The 17,811-nt window shown below is 59.7% G+C and overlaps 1 protein-coding gene across 2 annotated transcripts in view; it reads right to left on the minus strand.

Annotated features, from left to right (window-relative positions):
- Positions 1-92: 92 nt before the first annotated feature.
- Positions 93-17,811, minus strand: part of LOC111152574 (interleukin 16) — a 70,706-nt gene continuing 52,987 nt past the window's right edge. The window contains exons 10-18 of one of the 2 annotated variants that reach the window (XM_022511061.1): positions 17,321-17,408; positions 14,867-15,345; positions 11,233-11,380; positions 8,355-9,447; positions 6,706-6,874; positions 4,718-4,819; positions 2,351-2,609; positions 1,990-2,112; positions 93-538 (exon numbers count right to left, since the gene is read on the minus strand). In XM_022511061.1, coding sequence (XP_022366769.1) covers positions 345-538; positions 1,990-2,112; positions 2,351-2,609; positions 4,718-4,819; positions 6,706-6,874; positions 8,355-9,447; positions 11,233-11,380; positions 14,867-15,345; positions 17,321-17,408 — 2,655 coding nt within the window. In that variant the 3' untranslated portion in view covers positions 93-344. Of the gene's footprint in view, positions 539-1,989; positions 2,113-2,350; positions 2,610-4,717; positions 4,820-6,705; positions 6,875-8,354; positions 9,448-9,824; positions 11,023-11,232; positions 11,381-14,866; positions 15,346-17,320; positions 17,409-17,811 lie in introns of those variants that run through there. The other variant, XM_022511062.1, reaches the window with a different exon arrangement.

A 17,811-nucleotide genomic window follows, 5' to 3' on the forward strand; every position in this document is an offset into this window, starting at 1 on the left:
CGTGGCAGACGCATGAGAAACGCAAATGCCGTATGCGGCGTGAATCATCCCAGCGTTCCAGGACTCGGGAAGTCTGCCAAGCAGGACATGGGTTTCATACAAACCGGGACACAGCCGTTTTATTTATAGCACAGTATTTTCTTTACGCTTTCTGTGCCTCGTCTGTACGGGCCTCCCTGGTGTGACTCTGCCCTTCCTTTCGGGACTGCCCTCCGGCTGGGTGACTTCCTGGAAGGTCAGGACCAGGGCAGCGGCACCAGGAAGCACAACTCTGCTGTCCCCAGTCCGGGCGGGGAGCAGCAGTGACCCTGAGAATTAGCGCTTGTGAGCAGCTCTGTGCTTGCCTACGGGTCTCCCGCCCCTGCGGTCCCCTTGGCCTGATGGCTTTTCCTCCTGATGACGATCGGGACAGGTCCATCGGGCAAGGTCTTGATGATGTTCCAGGCTTCAAACCGTGTGAGGCCCTGCATGGCCGTGCCAGCCAAGTGTAGGAGCTCGTCCCCTGGCTGGATTGTCTCGCTCTGCTCCGAGGCGGCCCCTGAGAGGAGGAGGAAGAAGATAATGGGTTGCACAGGTGACCGGGGAGCAAGGAAAGTTACCTCCCAGCATCAGTCTCCGAGGAGTGGGACAGCTCGGGAGAGAACAGGGTGCCCTTCCCTCAGGAGCTTGGCGGTGGGCCGTTGATGGGGCATCTCATCAGACGGTGACCTCAAGGTGGGCACGCCAGGCTCTAGCTCCGTGGCCCTCAGGAAAGGTGTAGCCTGTGTGTCCCCAGAGAAGGGAGGTTCCAGGCAACCCCAAGCTCAGAGCCAGGTTGAGGAGACTTTATGGATCCTAGAGGCCTGGAGAAGACCCCTGTGTCTGTGGGAAGAGGACAGAATCGTGTACGGCCCCCACTCTTTCAAAGGACTGTTGCTTTATTGTAACGAATTTCCCATCCGTTTGCCCCCATGAGATTCAGAGATAGTGACTAAAAGCTAATAGTAATGAGAATTTAAAAACTGCTCAAGTATTTCGGATCCTTGTGCCCATCGGGTGTCCAACGAGCACTGCGTGGGGAGCAGTCGTCCCTTTGCACTTGCCAGGAGCGTGAGGACTTGGGTAACCAGCCAGGCCTCAGAGCTGGTAGTCCACCTTCAAATGCTAAGAATGTCTTTCCCAGAGTTGGAGTAAATGAGGATTCCCAGGGAGCCCCCCGCCCCAGGGAGCCTCCTCGCACCCGGGTCCAGACATACCCCACAGCTCTGTGTGGACGAGGAGCCCCGGGCCCTGGGGGGCAGCGGTCACTCAGCAAGTGAGAGGCTGCGCTGGGGCCCGAAGCCGGGTCCCTTGACCCCTGCCCGGGGCTCTGCCCCAGCTCCCCGCCCTGCTGCTGGGGCTCTAGCCTGAAGAGCCCTGGGAGTGCAGGCCTCTCACGATGGTCACGGGGAACCTTGAGTGACCCCCGCTTTTGGCCGACTTGCACCTCAACCTGAGATGAACAAAACGTCAGCGTTTTGAATAAAAACGAGAGCTGACGGGTGCAGGAGTGGGGGGAGCCGAGTGAGGCTGAGTGTGTCCAAGTGGGAAGACCCTGTCCTTATTTTAAACTTTGATATTTTGCTCATTATGGATTTTGTTAAATTTTAATTCTTAGACCTAGTGCATTGAAATTGGCTACTGCGGGTCTGGGGACCCCCTTCAGGGCCATGTCCTGGGCTGTGCCTCTCTGGCCTCACCCTCGTTCCGGGCCCTGCGAGGCTGAGCCAAGCCTAGGGCTTCATCACTTACCAGGACCCAGAGAATGAGAAGGGGCAAGGGGATGTCCCGAGGCGAGGAGAGAAGGTAGAAAAAGCAGAACTGAGTCCCTGAGTGGACTGCCTGCCTCCAGGAGGGCATGGGGTTGTGGGAGACCAACGTGGCCCAGAAGGTGCCCAGAAGCATTGTGGGGGCCTGGCCTGACCCCCCCCCCAACTGGAGAGAGCGCAAAGACGCAGATGCACACCACACCTTTGAAAATCCGGTTCACGGTGAGAGGCTTGTCCCCGAGCAGGGAGCCCTTGCCGCCCTCCAGGCTAAAGCCCAGCCCCGCGGAGGTCTTCTCCAGCGTCACTGTGTGCACCGTGGCCTCTGCTGCAGGGGAAGGACAGGGATGTTGTTAGGGACGTCCTCCTCTCTGGGCACCCACGTGAGCGGGGGAAGGCTGCCTGCCCGCCTTGCACCCGTGCCCATGCACATATGAACACAGACATGTGCCCCCAGCAACGTGCCAGGCAGGCCACGCACTGTCATGGAGCCCCAGCCGCCCTGGCCCCACGTGGTCAAAGGCGGTGTGACCCCCAGCGCCTCCCGCAAGCCTGGAGGCACTTACTGGAATCTGCGGAAACGTCGCTGGCCACAGAGGCTGCCGCCGTAGAGTCCGAGGAGGAGTTCGGGTCAGGAGTGTCCTCCAGAACCGGCCTCCTGGTGACGATCACGGCTTGCCTGGGGTCCCGAGCTTGGCGGAGGATGGCCAGGGCATCGCTGTGTGTGGCCCCTTTGAGGGACTTGCCGTTGATGGACAGAACCTCGTTGCCCTTCTGAATAGTTCCCTCCTGGGAGGCCAGCCCGTTGGGGAACACTCTGTGGACCTGCAGAACCGACGGAAGTCAAGACCGGGAGTCGCGGGTGTCAGCTCCAGACTCGTGCTGGAAGAGGATCCAGACTAGACACCCAGAGCAGAGATCCCCGGTGAGAGTGGTCAGACCCGTCCTCAGAACCCTTGCTAACACAGTGCCCTAGCCGATCCCGGCAATCCCAGTAAACAACCCAGGTCAAATCTCTCGCCTTCCCTGCTCGGCAACGCCTCCAGGAGTGTTTTCCCGAAGCACAGGTTCTGTGCCTCCTGCGTGGACCTAAGGGAAAGGGCTCTAAGGTCTGGGTGAAACGGAAGGTCTGAAAATGTCCCCAGTTTGTCGGGAGACGTATTAGAGACTCAGCAAAGCCACTTTGCACCGCACTTCTGGAAGAACACGCAGTGATCCCCGAAAGCCTTTCAGCAAACCATCCTTTTTTTCCCCATGCAGTTCTCAGGCCCCCGTCTTCAGCTGGATGATTTTTTGAGAAACGCTTTTCTGGGAAGTCTGGGCATTTTTAAAGCTCCTCCCGCAGAAATTCTGATCCAGAATTTCTATTTTGCTGAAAGAGGACCCCACCCGGTCCCCTTTCAGCAAAATAGGTGGGGTTTTTAAAACAGCACACGTCTTGGCCTCTGCCTCTTTAATGAGGTCAGTTCTACCGTGCACAGCGCAGAGGGCCTGCGCGACGGTGTGCAGGGCTGTCACTGAGACGTACTACAGCATCGTGCAAACCAGGCTCTCAGCTTCTCTCCATTATTTTGGTGTCCGAAAAATTCTGCGTCGCAGTCAGATGTGGCAGGGTCCCCAGGCTCTGTACAAGACCCAGGTACGAAGCAGAAGTTCTGGTGGGTATCTCCGTCCCCCACTGGAGTCCCTACTTGTCCACCCCTGCTCCCTGAGTCAGGGGGAAGATGGTTGACTCAAGCCAGTGAGTGCCCAGCACGGCCCTCAGTCACGGACGGTGCTCAGCATTGGTTCTCTTGCAATGACGACTCGGGAAAGGAAAGGACGTGTTCCCGCCCGGAGGGTGAGAGAGGGAGTCTGGTGCACGTGCCTGGCCGACGTGCATTGCCTGTTTGGTGTCCAGAGAGGCTGGCCAAAGGGGACGGAGACAGGTCACCCCTCAGGGCAGAACCCAGGATCCCAAGGGCTCTTCTCACAGGCCCGGCTCTCACTCCTCCTCAAACGGAAGGTCAACTGCACAGCCGGGGGCTCTTTGCGGTCCGGGGCTGCGTGCTTTGTGACAGAAACAGGTCCTGGGTGGTTTTGGTGCTTTTCTTGTGGTAGAGAGCCTGCTTCAGAGAAGGAAGTCACAGCTCACGTGGGGGCAGCTCTGGCCGGGCCGGTCAGAACAGCCGCGTCACCCACCGGCCAGGGTGGGTGTTCCATTCAGGCAGGTGGTGAGCTGGAGGGTCAGCCTCCAGCCGGGCAGGGGAATGCGCGTGCGCCACACCAGGAGGCCCTGCGACGACGCAGCTGTCACGCGCAGGTGTCCCGTCCCCGCTGCGCAGGTGTCCTGTCCCGGCTGCGCAGCCTTCCATGGAGGCCCCGAGACCATAAACCATTCCGGTCTAAATGTCCAGTCGCGAACAGCTTCCTGGTCTCCTTGTCCAGAGCAAGAGATGTTGGATAAAATCTGCTTCGAATTGTTGACTTGAAATTCGCACAACGCACAATGAGCCACTTTCAGGTATACGATCCAGTGACATTCGCTGGGTTTGCTGTTTTTTAGAACGTCCCCTTTGATGTTGAGAAGTTCTGGCCCAGCGGTCCCGCTGTGAGGCTGAGACACCTGGGAGTTTTTATTTATTTATTTATTTTGCATTTCCACAAGTGATTCAGGTTCCCTTGCCGTATGCAGGTTGTCTGGGGTCCGCAGAGACCCGGCTTGTTCAGTGAAGGATTGCGATGAGGGTCGAATGTGCAGTCACGTAGGGGACGTCACTAGGTTTCTTATAGAGGGTGGGGTCCCCACAGCTCCCCTCTAGGTCCCTGTCCGGTGGCCTGGCACCAGCCACTCGCTCGTCTGAGCCCCAGAGTGAGGCCCTTCCTGGCAGGTGTCCTCTCCGCTGGGGCTGTTGCCTCTGGCGCTCACGCACCCCCAGCCCTGGGCCACTCACCGTGATCGCTTTGTTTTCTAGATCTGCTCCTCCTGCCAGGCTGAACCCGAGGCCGGCCCCTTCCTCCTTGTGCAAGATGGTGACGTGGATATTGTCTAATTGCTGTGGTAGGAAACACATCTGTTAAGGACATGCACCACGCCAGCCCGAACAATCTAAGAGCCACGTCAGGCTCACTCCGTCCCCGAGCCCAGCGTGGCCACAGGCCAGGTTCTAGCCTTTCCTCGAACCCCATCCATCACCCGGACCGGGAGCACTGTGCTTTCTGGAGTCACAGGAACTTGAGCAGGGAAAAGGCGTGTGTAAAGTAACGGGTAACCCTCTTTTCCTCCCCTGGCTGCCCACCCCACACCCGCAGTGTGTTCAGACAGGGCCGGGTGCCGCTAAGTTGGCTGGAAACCCGGCGCTTTGGGGAACACAGCTCTGCCATTTCGGTGTGGGGCGAGGCCAGCTAGGGGGCTGCGGGGACGGCCAGAGGTCAGGGCTGGTCTGCACAAGTTGGCTCGTCCCCTCCTGCCTCCCTCTTCCTCCTCCTCACGGGGCACCGCCACACGTGGAGGAGCTCGGCCAGGTCACAGCCGCAGCCCATGCGGGCGCCCGTACACACACGTGCCCGTAAGAGCACGCGCACACACGGCTTAAGCCCTCCAACCGACCGTCTGAAATCACGGACCCTCTTCCTGGTCTTGACTGAGGCCTCAAGCTCAAATGCATAGTGACGGGGGAAGGGGGCGTCACAGGCAGATCATTAAAGGAGCAAACCGGAGTGACCGAGGCGTTGCAGGGTGATGGGAACCGCCGAGAACCAGGGAGCCCGTCTCCCCGTGCCCTAGCCACACAGACCCAGGGCTACCCAGCGGCCCCTTTCAGCAAAGAGAGAAGCCTGACCACCAGGTGTCAGTTCAGCTCTTTAGGACGTTACAGTTTAACAGTCCCCACGCGGACCGAATTCAATACACCGGCGGGCCCATGTGGCTCTCGGGCCACCACTTTGCCCCTCGGTGCTAGGGAATGACCCTGTGTCAAAGGACTCCCTTGCTCGGACACCACAAGAGCTCCTGGCGTGCTGCTGACCTGTGATGCCTGTTGGGAGTCCCCGAGACCCAGAGGGATGGGGGCACCGCTCCACCCCCCTCTCTCCCAGCACTGGCCCAAATCTCCCCACTTTGACCCAAGTATCAGGTCACCTGCCCTTGCCCAGCACAAAAGCAAGTGGCCTCCCAGGGACACCCTACACAAGACAGCTCTTTGTTGCTGACCCTGTCATTCTGTGTGAATGAAGCCCTGGGGGACAAGTGAGTCACCGCCCAGGGCGTCCTGTGTTGGCCGGGCTGTGCCAATGCCCTCGACCTTGGGAATTTCAGCTACGAGGCCTCCTTAATGCTTTCACCCTGGTCTGGACGATTCTGGGGCAAAAAGCCCTTGCAGATCCGGGACGACCCAGGAGGGCCAAGCCCGTGAGCTGGTGCTCACCCAGGCTGAGCCGCCACTTCCTCTCCTCCCATCTTGGGGGCGTGCTCAGAAGCAGATGGGAAGTGGGACTTTCACAATGACTTGAGTGAAATGGGGGGCCCCTTGCAAGCCCTGGGAACCGTCCCTTCCCCCCGTGCAGGGGAAGTCTCCGGCGTGAGAGCGCGCAAGGCAGGCCACTTAAAACAGAGCGTTCCCGTTAACACAAGCAGGTCCCTGGACGCGCACGCCCGGCTGGCGGCCCGTGGGACAGGGACGGGGCACGGAACTCGGTGAAAGAAAACTCTCGCGCCCCACCTTTCTCATTTCCAGAACAGCAGGAAAGAGGCAATAAGCCAGAGGTTCTTAAAAGCACTTTCTGAGCTGCCAAGCATCCTTCCAGGGCGGGTCTTACTGTGGGCCAGGAAGGCGATGTCCTCCCTGGGGCAGGGGGACCCGCAGGGCCACTTCTGCACCCGCTCTGGCCACGGCTTAGAGCACGGCCGTGGTCACTCCAAGCGCTTGCCAAGGAAGCCTACCTTCAACGTCGCGTCATCCAGAACCTTCACTTCCTCAATGAGCTTCTTTAACTCCTCGGAGCTCAGCAGGGAGATGACCGACTGGCCAGACTGAGGGGAGCCGTGGTCCCAGCTTTCAGCTTCCGTGGGCTCACCGAGGCCCTCTGTGTACTCTCTCAGCTCTGAAAGGCTTTCAGGGGGAAACAGCACAGGGCACTGATCAGAATATTACAGGAGCTCGCGGTCACCGCGTCACCCTCTGTTCCAGGCACGGGGCTGGGCACCCACGTGCATTCCATCATTTGATGGAGTAAGTCTGAGCGGATACCAGCGTCCCGCCACTGAAGCATCAGGACTGTGGGCGTACGGAGGGCGAGCCCTGCTCTGTGATCACGCGGCCGCGGGAGGCCCAGTCTGTGAGTCACAGTCACAGGTCGTGGCGTGTCCGACTCCGGTTTGGGGTGTACAAATGTCAGCACCTCACTCCAGAGGACAGCGGGGTGGACGACTGGCACCAATGCCATGGTCGGACCGCGGCTACGGCACCTCACACACACTCACCCCTGCGCTCCTTCACAGCAGCCGTCAGCACCCGCGAATCCCCCGCTGTTAGCACCTAATAACTACAAGCGGCACCACACAGCCAGCGACTGGCCTTCCTTTCCCTTTGGAACTGATTGGGATATTCTGTAGCCGGCTTTTTTTTTTTTTTTTTTTTTTTTTCTCAGCTACACCTCATTTTTGCAGGAAACTGTGGTTTCAGCGAGAAGCTGTTTCCCCGCCCTCCGACCGGCAGAGCTCCGCTGGGAGCAGGTGAAGCCGTCCCGGGGCAGAGCCCATTGGAACGGTAAGCCCCGCTGTCGCGACCGGAGCGCAGCTTCTCCGCCAGAGAGAGAGCCAGTTACCGGCCGCCCCCCCCATCAGCCTGGCTCCCAGGAGCTACCCATGGGTCGTCCGGCTCTGGAGACCCTGCCCTACATGCGTGCTCGGGGCTCACGCGGGCTCCCTCCTGGGCTATCTTCTGGGGCTGGGACATGGAACTGAGGGTCAGCGGGTCTCAGACAGGTCTCGGCAATCTGAGAGTGAGAACTAAAGGTGGGACATGCAGGGTTGTCCTAATTCGAGGCAGGACCTCGCCCCCCAGCGGTAGCCCTGGGGGACTGTGGGGAGCCCTCCGGTTTTTGGACCAGGTCCTGCCCACCTCCTAATCTCAGCTGAAGGGCAAACTGAGAGTGAGGAAACCACTCGTGGTCCCAGACATCCGAACGCCCAGTCCAGGGGCCGGAAGCCACCCACGGAATATGTGTGAATTCCTTCAGGGGTGACAGGGAAAAACAGGGAGAGGGTCATCCCCTCCTGGCTCCAGTCAGGTCTTCCTGAGCAGGAGCGGGACATGTCAGATGTGCATTCATTCCAAACCCTCATGGACAGCTCACCGGGGACCACCAGCACAGCCCCCCTCCCCACCCCTTCCAGACCAGGGGTCGGGAAAAAGTCCTCCTTCATACAGAGGGTGTAATGCACACGCACGCACCTGGGAAAGAACAGGTAGAACCACCCCTCCGGGTACCCGAGACATCGTAAATAAAGTTATGCACAGTTATGAAAGAGAAGACGAGAAAGAACGGGAAGACTGACAGGAAGCTGCAGGAGGTCCTGGGTACACTCACTTGAGGGAGAAGCCCGTGTCCGAGGCAGGAGTTTCTGCAGAACTGTTCACGGCTGGGGCGTCCCCGGCCGACGATGCAGGAGAACCCCCTTCCTTGGGGCTGCAGGACGTCTGGCCCCAGGAGACGGAAGACGGAAGGCACAGCAGGGACTTCATGACCGCCGACGACACTTGGCTGCTGATGGAGTAGAGCTTGCTGGTCTTCTCATCCAGAGGTTTCATCTCCCAGGACTGGGTCCGGGACAGGGGAAAGCTCCGTGCCCGCTGGCCCGGCATCTTGATGATGGGGCCCTGGGGCTCCTCCGTCTGTGCGGACAGCAGCCTCGAGAAAGGGTCGGGGTCACGGAGGGGGGTTTTCTGACCCGACTGCCGTCCGGACAGAGGGGACTCTGACACACCAGGCTCATTGTTCCTGGGGGAGCTGGGGGAGCCCCGCGACAGCGGCTCTCGCTCTGGTGGCTGTGGCTCGACGGCGGGGGGAGCTCCTCGCCCCGAGCGGCCAGGACCCTGTCCTCCCTCTTGTTCCCCCGGAGCTTGTGCTGCTTCCCCCCAGGAGGCCTGCAGGCTCTGTCTCTGGGCTCCTCTGCTGGGCAGCGGAGAGGAGCCAAAGGTCTCAAAGGAGCTGATCCTCTGTTTGATGGAGGAGGAGAAGGTCCGAGTGGGGGGCCCCGGGCGCTCCCGGGGAGGCGGTGTTGGCTGGGCGGGGGAGGCTGTGTCGGGCAGCCGCCTCGGCTCCTGGGCACGCGTCCTCAGACTTTTCAAACTTTGGCGAAACCAGGTGGGCTTGGGGGCCACGGGGGGGCCCCTCTTCACGGTGCCACCGTCCACCGACTTGTAAGCTTTGGGAGCACCGCCAGCGGCGTCCAGCTTGGGCGGCGCCCCATCGGGGTGGCCCCGTACCCCGACTTCTTCACCCAGACCGACGCTGGGCGGCAGAGGCACGTGGCCGTGGTTCTCGCTCATGATAGGGCTGAACAGGTTTTTGATGCAGTCGGAAATTCGAACCCAGGGGTCTTCGACTGTGCTATCAAGGCTGTAGTCCATCCGAGCCTGCCTCTTAAGGAGCGGGTGCTTCACGGCAGAGGCTAGGGTCCCTGGGGAGCACAAACAAGGCAAAGGCCGAGCTTTACACCTCCGTCCTATTTTCAGAGCTAAATAGCAAGGAGCTTTCTGCAGGAGAGCAGCCCTGGTTGGGGGAACAGCTGCCCCCCCGCCCCAGTACTGTTCCCTGACGGCAGGGCCAGCAACGAGCACCGCAGAACCACAGTCAGCTTCTCCACGTTTCAGAGCTGGAAGAATCTGCAGAGACTGTCTGGCTCGATCTCTGGCCCTTCTCAGTTGTGCAACATTCACACGGGCAAGGGATCCCCTGTCGGTGACAGCCCCGTCTCCTGACTCTGCCCGCTTCCCGCTGCACTACAGCGGCCTGCCCGTAGTCGTGCAAATTTAAAAGCCAAAGCAATGTTCTTACCTTTCCAAACTCGTAAGCCAAAGGTCACAGAAGGGCGGCCATATTTGCTTTGGACCACTCGTGTCATTAAACACGAGCGTGCCTTCCAATGGGGACCCCCAGCTCTCCTCGATCCTTAACCCACTTCTTGCTGCTCAGCACCTTATGTCATCTGTGCACCCACTGCCGGAAAGGTGGGGAGACTCCTTTACCCGGGGACAGAGGGAGGCCACCGCCCAAGAACCAGCCAGCAAAGATGCCAAGTGGACGTGTGACCGTCCTGTGGCCCCCAAGTCCGATCTGGCCCCGGGTGCATAGCGTGTTGTTCTGGATTTGTGTTCTGGGAGCTGCGTGGTACCCGGAAGCAGCCCAGTGAGAGGAGCACTGACCCCTGCTGTCCCAGTCTCGGTGCGGGGCTTCTAGGGAAGCAAGCCGAGGGAGCCTTAAGGCTCAGGGAACCGGAGCTGCTCTGCACAATCTGGGAGACCTGCGGGGGGGACTGGATTCCAGGCTTGGCCAGCAGGCCCAGGCCTCTCAGCCCGGCTCTGCCTTTGTCCATTGCTCTGCTGCGAGGGGCCGTCCGGAAGCTCTGCGGTCAGCCAGCAAGTCCTTTGCTCACAGGCATGAGGCGCTCTTAGGAGCTGAGCACCCTGGTGTTCTGTCCTGTGTTCCTCAATTGGGGTGACGAGGGGGAGGGAGCATGGAGGAGGGGAGCCCGCCGCAGTGGGACACCTGCTCGGGAGAGATGAGCCAGGTATAACCCACTCCCAACCCTCCGGGAGCCACTCATGTGCTCTCCACGGAGCATTTCTCCAAAGGGCAAGTGGTTTGTAGCCACTGCTGGGAGCACCTCGACGACCCGAACGGGTTTATCTATTCTCTGTCCCGCGGTCCCTCCCTCTCTCAGCACCTAGCCCGAGCCCCAGAGGGCCAGCATTCAACAGAGGCTGGGGAGACATGTGACTTTCCATACCCCACTAGTGAGCGACAGAGGCTCAGGAGAGCAAAGGAGGTCGCCTGGGGGGGGCAGAGCCAGGGGTCCCCCACATGGGTCCTTCCAACCCCGAGTCCTATGCCCTGACCCCACACCCAGCCGGGGGCACGGCCACCCTCCCAGACACAGCGCCCGCCAGCAAATGCAAGGCTGCTGCCTCAGCTGGAGGTCCGTAGGATGCCACCTGCGAGAGGGCGCCCCCCTCCATCCCGTGGCTGACTGTCCTGACCGAGCCCCTCCGCGGCATTGCCGGTTGGACCATGGGGTCCTGCCCCACGGGCACCTCAGGGCTCCTGCCTGTTCATCAGCCTGTGTCCAGCTGCCCCATTGGGCACAGCCCTCCATCCCCGGCGCCAACACACATCCTTGCCTCTGTCCTGGACCTTAACCCAGAAGGTCCTTCCTTCCTTTGGGAAGCCAGAGCTGAGAGCCTACCTGGGCTGCCTCCTCTCCTCCCGGGCTCTGCCTCCGAGGAGGGTGCCGTGGGCGGGCCGGCCACAGGCCCCGGGCAGCAGGCAGGGGGGCAGGGGACTCTCCCCGCTGTGTCTTCCTGCGGCATCGGTGGCAGCCGCTCTCTGGCTTCCTGTGGTGTAAACAGGAAGGGAGACCACGTGAAAATGGTGGCCTGCTGCCGTGAGAGGCCAGGCACACGCAGGCTGGCACCGGAGAGCCCGCGCCCCGCTGCTCCCCCGACGGGCTCCCTGGCAGCCCTGTACGCCGGCCCCTTCCTCCCCAGGGCTGTCCGCTCCCCAGAGGCCCAGGGTGCCCCACGCCTTCCAGGGAGCCCACGTCCTGCACAGAGCTCCTCCTGGCCAGGCGTAAAGTCCCTGGGTGCCCTGAGATGGGGACCAGGAGCTCGGGGTGTGGACGGTAGCTGCCTCCAGGTGAAGCCCCGGCCTGGGAAGGGGGGAACAGCAGGCTCCTGGTCTTAATGAACGTAAGGTTCGGACACTCGGAGCCAAATGCGTGTCTGTCACTTCCCGCACAGCTCTCCATCACAAGCATGCTTCGAAGACACCAGGCCCTCGGGACCTGCGCCCCAGCGGCCCTCTCCGCACCTGCCGTGGCCAGGTCAGTCCCTGGCAGGTGTGTTCTCCCCACCAAACCCGGGATGCAGTCTTAGGCTCCTTCCTTACGGGCTCAGACCAGCCAGACCAGCCCCAAACACCTGTCTCCAGCTGGCCTGGGGTTTGCATTCCCACAGCACACACCAGAGGCCGGCGGGGCCCCAAGGAAGCAGACAGGTGAACGAGGCTTCCTAGAGAGATGCTTTCTGTCTGGTTCTTGAGCAAAGAGTAAGAATGTCCCAGGCAGAGAAGCAGAAAAGGAGCGCTCCAGCGAGTGGGACACAGTGAGAGGGACAAGCATGACGCCAGCCCAGGCAAGAAGAAGAAGGAGTAGGGCGGCGTCATCACAGGGACCCTCCCGTGTGGGCTCATCTGCAGGTGCAACACTTCACGGTGCTGTGGTGGCCCCGTGTCCGCTCAGTCCAGAGGCAGGTGGTGTGACGGGCGGGCTGGCTGACAAAGCTGCAGGCTTCCTCCGCAGAGGAAGGAAAAAAGGGGCAATAAATGCATCGTTTGGGACTAACACAGAAATGGCGGATGTCTGTGGCCCGAGGTCAACATCTCCGTTGGCAATCAGCATTCCCGGACAGAGGGCTCCTGAAGCTAGAAATGCGTTCACAGAGCCTCGTCCCCACCCAAGGTCCCCGTCAGAGACCTTAGCTTGGGGAGAGCATTTGGAAACACAGGGAGGCCAACCAACCCAGGAATCACTGGGCTCCTTGAACTAGTCCTTTGAGGAAGCAAGACTTGGCTGTGGTATTTGGAGCTTGAAATACTAGCCCAGGGGTGTCTGAGACCCCCATCACGCAGGGAAAATGACAGGGGGCTAGGATTCAACTTGGCTCATTCGGGAGCTCCATGTGGTGACATCTGTCTACATCCAGGGATGGCTGACAGTCTTACAGGCTGTCGTAACCACTAGGTCAAAGCAACTTTGCCTCTCAGAACAGACATGAATGTATTTTGCTGTTCCGTTAACACACCCGCTATTATTAGGGTTTTTTTTTTCCCTTAATTAGCCCTCAAAATAAATCCGAGTTGACTCAAATTTTTCTGGAAGCTACTTCGAGCTCCTTCCTTAGCACAGCGCTCGGTGAGTGAGGGAGAGAGAGAGGAAAGGAGAAAGGACAGACGCGTGGGTTTATAGGCTAGACAGTGTGTTTTCCGCCCGAGTGATGGTCTGAGCTGATTTTCTAGAAGGGAATGAACTGGTCTTTTGCTGAAGGAACGATCCCGAGGGTCGTTTTGGTTGTGGATCTGAAGTTCCCGTGGGTCTCAGGTTGGGAAAGATTCGGGGCTTATCCCGGAGAGAAAGGCTGCAGGGGAACTGGGAGAGAAGGGGGAGGCAGAGGGAAGGATGGGGCCAAGCAGAGACCCATCCAGTGGGAAATCCCCAGGAATGGTCGCGGGGACTCGAGGAGGGAGGTCCGGCTTTACTTCTTGGTTATGTCCTTTCTCTGCGACTCCCACTCCCAGTAAAAGTAGGTCCTGTGGCTTGTGCTGCTGACAGGGGCCTGCCGGCCACGCGGGACTGAGCAGAGGGACAGAGAAATGCAGCTGCAGGCAGGGGTGGGGGAGGCCGGACAGCGGACCCCAGTGGACCCCCGCGGACCCCCGCCCAGGGAAGGCTGCTCAGAGGAAGCGTCCACGCCCCAAACCGCTGCGGGCCCTTCCTGCAGAAACCCCGCTTCTCCCTCCAGCCAGCTGGCCTGGGGACACCTGCATCTAGGACCTGGCTGAACCAGGAACCCCCAGGGCAAGACCTCCTCCTTCTTGGAGTCTCCAGGAACGAAGCAAAAAGCCCGGCTTCCAGGGCTGCGGGCTCCTCACTTGGCCTTCCAGACCCGCAGGAAAAGAGCAACAATTGCTTCAAGCCGGGGCGGGGAAGAGACCCACCGTGACAAGCCCTTCGGGTGGGCGCAGCGAAGCAGCCACATCCGGCCTTGCTCTGCAGGACCCACTTCCCTCCCAGCACCTGCTTCCTCCTCCCTCCTCCGCGGCCTCCCCTCCTGCTCACAGCCCCCACCCCCGCCTGCCCGGCTTCCCACCCCACCGCTCTGGCCTCCTCCCCTCCTGCATGGTCAACCGGATGACAGGTGGTTAGGGGGGTGTCCCGGGGTCCCCCTGCCACCTGCACGGCCACGGCTGCTGCAGGGGTCCGGGGTGGGAAAGGCGGCGGGGCCGCTGGCAGAGGGAGCTGGAGCTCTGCTGCGTCTTCATGACCAGGCCCCTCGCCCCCAGCAGGGTGGGGCCGAACCGGGGTGATGCCTGCGTGGCGTGAAGACGTCCGCACTGCAGCAGCCCGGCTGGCCTTGGGGGCCTTCCTCTCGGGGGGGCGGCCCGGGCAGCGGGGGAGGGGCGCGGAGGTCTTGCACAGACGTGCGGGAGGGACCGTCCCAGCCGCGAACCCATGCGCGCCTGAGACGAGGCTGGGCATCAGCCTCGTGGGTCCACATACCGAGCAGGGAGCCACCGGCGAGCCCCGGGGACCAGGAAGGGAAACTGAGGTTCAGAGAATTCCGGTTCCCCCCAAACTCCACCCAGAAGGAAGTGGGAGTCGGCAAGAGGAGCTGGCAAAGCCCCAGGAGCCGGGGTCTCGCCATCACTCGGACCAACCCCCTCTCAAAGCGGGGAACGAGCTCAGCGCGGAAGCCCCCAGCCGGCACCTCACCCAGGGCCTTCCAGGAGCTCTGCTGGGGCTCCGTCGGCGCGAGCCTGACGCATGAGCCCCGTGAAAGCAGCCAGAAACCCCAGCGTGTTCTAGAAGGGGCCCCGCAGCCCCTCAGCGGGCGCGGGGCTTGGGTTCTGGGCCGCCCAGCTCGGACTCTGCAGTCAGCCCGGAGCTCGCGCTAAGGGAGCCGGAGACCCTCCCCCAGGGCGAAGGCTGCGGCCGTGGTCAGGAATAACCGTGCACACGACGAACACCAAACCAACAGCAACAAAACCACGACCCTGGCTCTGGAGCTCAGGAGGACATTCGGCCCGCCAGACCCCTCTCTTACCTGGCCACACGGGGGCACGGTGTGCCCAGAAGGGCCGAGGGTGTCCTCTCTCTCTTCCAGACTCTTCTGTGGGTCACTGTCACTTTTGAAGTATTTTCTGGGTGGAGGCTTGGGCTTGGAGGTCGTGGGCTTTCTCACCAAAATCTCGAAGGACTTCTTCAGCTTTAGGGGCGGGTGGCTGTCCTGCGTCCCAGGGAGGGGTGGGCTCTCCTGGGGTGGCCTGGAAGGAGCCACAGAAAGCGTCCCCAGCTCCTGCCCCTGGGACAGGCTGGGGCTGTGGGTGGGGACTTCCAGGTCAGAAGGCTGCTGCTCGCAGCCGCTAACGGGACTCCCCCCAGGGGACCCGGACATATAGCTGCTGTCGCTGCTGGAGCGGATCATGACCTTCTGAGCCCTGCGATGTGGGGGTGCTGAGTTCTTCTCTCTCTCCTTCTCCAATGTCGGCCGCCCATGCCAGCTACTATCCAGCCTCTTGACACCTGCCGTGGAAGCACAGGGGACCCCACACAACTGAGCTTGGAGGGCACACAGACCCTTGGCCCCTGTGCTCCCAATGGCCCTGGGTTGCCCACTGCACCCCCCAGACTGCTGCTCATCTGAGGTCCCTTTGGATCTGGAGCCTGGCAGGCATGGGTCTGTCCCGGGTCAAGCTGTACGACTTTCACTTGGGAACATCACGCAACCTTTCTGAGTCTCCATGCGATGGAGATGGAGGTGCATCCCCGACTTACTCGTCAAGGGAGGGCATGCTGTCCCACCCGTGGGGAGCACTGGCGGCAGGCACCTGCCGCTGTCAGCCTCTCCAGGGACTGCCCACAGGGAGCCGCTCACCCAGGAGGCTGCTCGTTTCCAGTGACTGACTGAGATGGGCTGTAAAGGAGGGCCGCTCCTGCCAGCCAGACATCGGACGTGATGCTTAGCTGCCCAACTCCCTCTGCCCAGCCCCTGTTCCCCCCTTCTCCACGGGCTCCGACTCCTGGGACTCCTCCAAGGCCACATCCTGCCAAACATTGTCTCAGAGTTGACTTATGGGAGAACCCAGCCAGCAACACCCCATTTTCTCATCTGTTAAATGGGCATAATAACCCCAGGGCCATGGGGGTTGTTTCAGGGTTCAGTATGAAAGAGAGAAAACACCTGTGAATGTGTGCAGAGCCTTGTCCCAAGAGGCTACCATTTCTTTTCTTTTCTTTTTTTTTTTAAGATTTTATTTATCTATTTGACAGAGAGAGAGAGAGAGAGAGAGATCACAAGCAGGCAGAGAGGCAGGCAGAGAGAGAGGGGGAAGCAGGCTCCCCGCTGAGCAGAGAGCCTGATGCGGGGCTCGATCCCAGGACCCCAGGATCACGACCTGAGCCGAAGGCAGAGGCTTAACCCACTGAGCCACCCAGGCGCCCCAAGGCTACCATTTCTTCCAGGTAAGAATGAATCGAGACCCAAAACCACAGTTTCTTAGCCAGAGCTTCCTTTCACTTCCCTCCCATCCAGCCTTCTTCCTGGGTCATCCCCCCAACACACCCATTCTCAGCACCAGGGACCATCCCCACAACCTTCCTTTAGCGACAAACTGTTCCAGGTGTTTCTTTCCTCGAGTCAGTGCTCCATGGAGTGGGAGCAGGCTGAAACCCAGCCTTTTGCTCAAATTCCAGCTCATTCTGGAAGGGCAGGAGAGCAAGGAGACCCCCAAGGAAGAGAATACTAAACTTTAGGAGAAAATCACAATCAGCCAAGCTCACAGCTCGAATCCTCTTTCAAGAAAAAAAATTTTCTTTTGCTTTATCCTGGCCATAAAATAGCGTACCCTCATTAGAAAAAAAATTCAGCCACAAAAAGGAAGAAATGAAAGTGAAAATTCACCGGCAGTCCTACCAGCTGGAGGGAACCACTGTCAAAACATTGGTGAGTTTCTCAGCTATATTTTCCTGAGCGTAAACGCATGTTGAGTGGGTAGAGATGGTAGAACAGAGTTGAAATAAGATTTTGTGAGCCTTCATTTCTTGGATCATTTGCAGACAGATGAGCCTCCTTGTCGATAGTTTGCATGTTGTTCTACCGCGTGCTCCGTGGTTGAGCACTGAGCCGTTAGAGCCCAGCAGCCCAGGCACTGGACTCAGCTAACCCAGTCCTGTCCAGATGCTCTGTGCACCACACAGAGTGATTACGGGCAGCTTGGTGTCAGATAACAGGGGACACTGTGGATTCCAGAGGCTGGGAGCCTGCCTCCCCATCGAAAAGAAGTCAAATTCAGATGCTTCTGTCATCTGTGCTTCCCAAACAAAGCGAAAATGTGAGTCCGGCTTAGTTGGTAGGCAGCTAGCCTTCAGCCTCTATCCACGCGTCGTGCTTGTCTGTGGTTACTGTTACGTCCTTGAGGTAGAAGGTGAGTGAATGGCTAAGCCCTAAGCTATCTAAGAAGGCCAAGATGTTCAAGTCAGAGCTTGCTGTCTCCCTTACCTTCCAGACTCCACTGATGCCTCTCCTTTCCAAACTTGACGTTCTCCACAGCCTGGGCCACAGCTTCCTTGAGTTGCAGTTCGGAAACCTGGAAATATGAGTCACCTGCTCAAGTAAAACAGCAGAAATGTGCGCATCGGGCTTTGTCATTCTTGTCATCATCGTCGTTGTCAACATCGTGACCATCGTCTTCCTCATCACCATCGTCGTCATCATCATCATGGTCATCATCATCATCCCGATCATTGTATGATCTTCATCACCATCACCATCACCGTCAGCCCATCACCATCGTCGTCACCATCACCATCACCATCGTCGTCACCATCACCATCGTCACCATCACCATCACCATCATCACCATCACCATCGTCGTCACCATCACCATCGTCATCATCACCATCACCATCGTCATCATCACCATCACCATCGTCATCACCATCACCATCGTCACCATCACCATCACCATCGTCGTCACCATCACCATCGTC

Source organism: Enhydra lutris, unplaced genomic scaffold (genome assembly GCF_002288905.1).
Source record: "Enhydra lutris kenyoni isolate GAN:26980312 unplaced genomic scaffold, ASM228890v2 scaffoldscaffold29, whole genome shotgun sequence".
Lineage (NCBI taxonomy): Eukaryota > Metazoa > Chordata > Mammalia > Carnivora > Mustelidae > Enhydra > Enhydra lutris.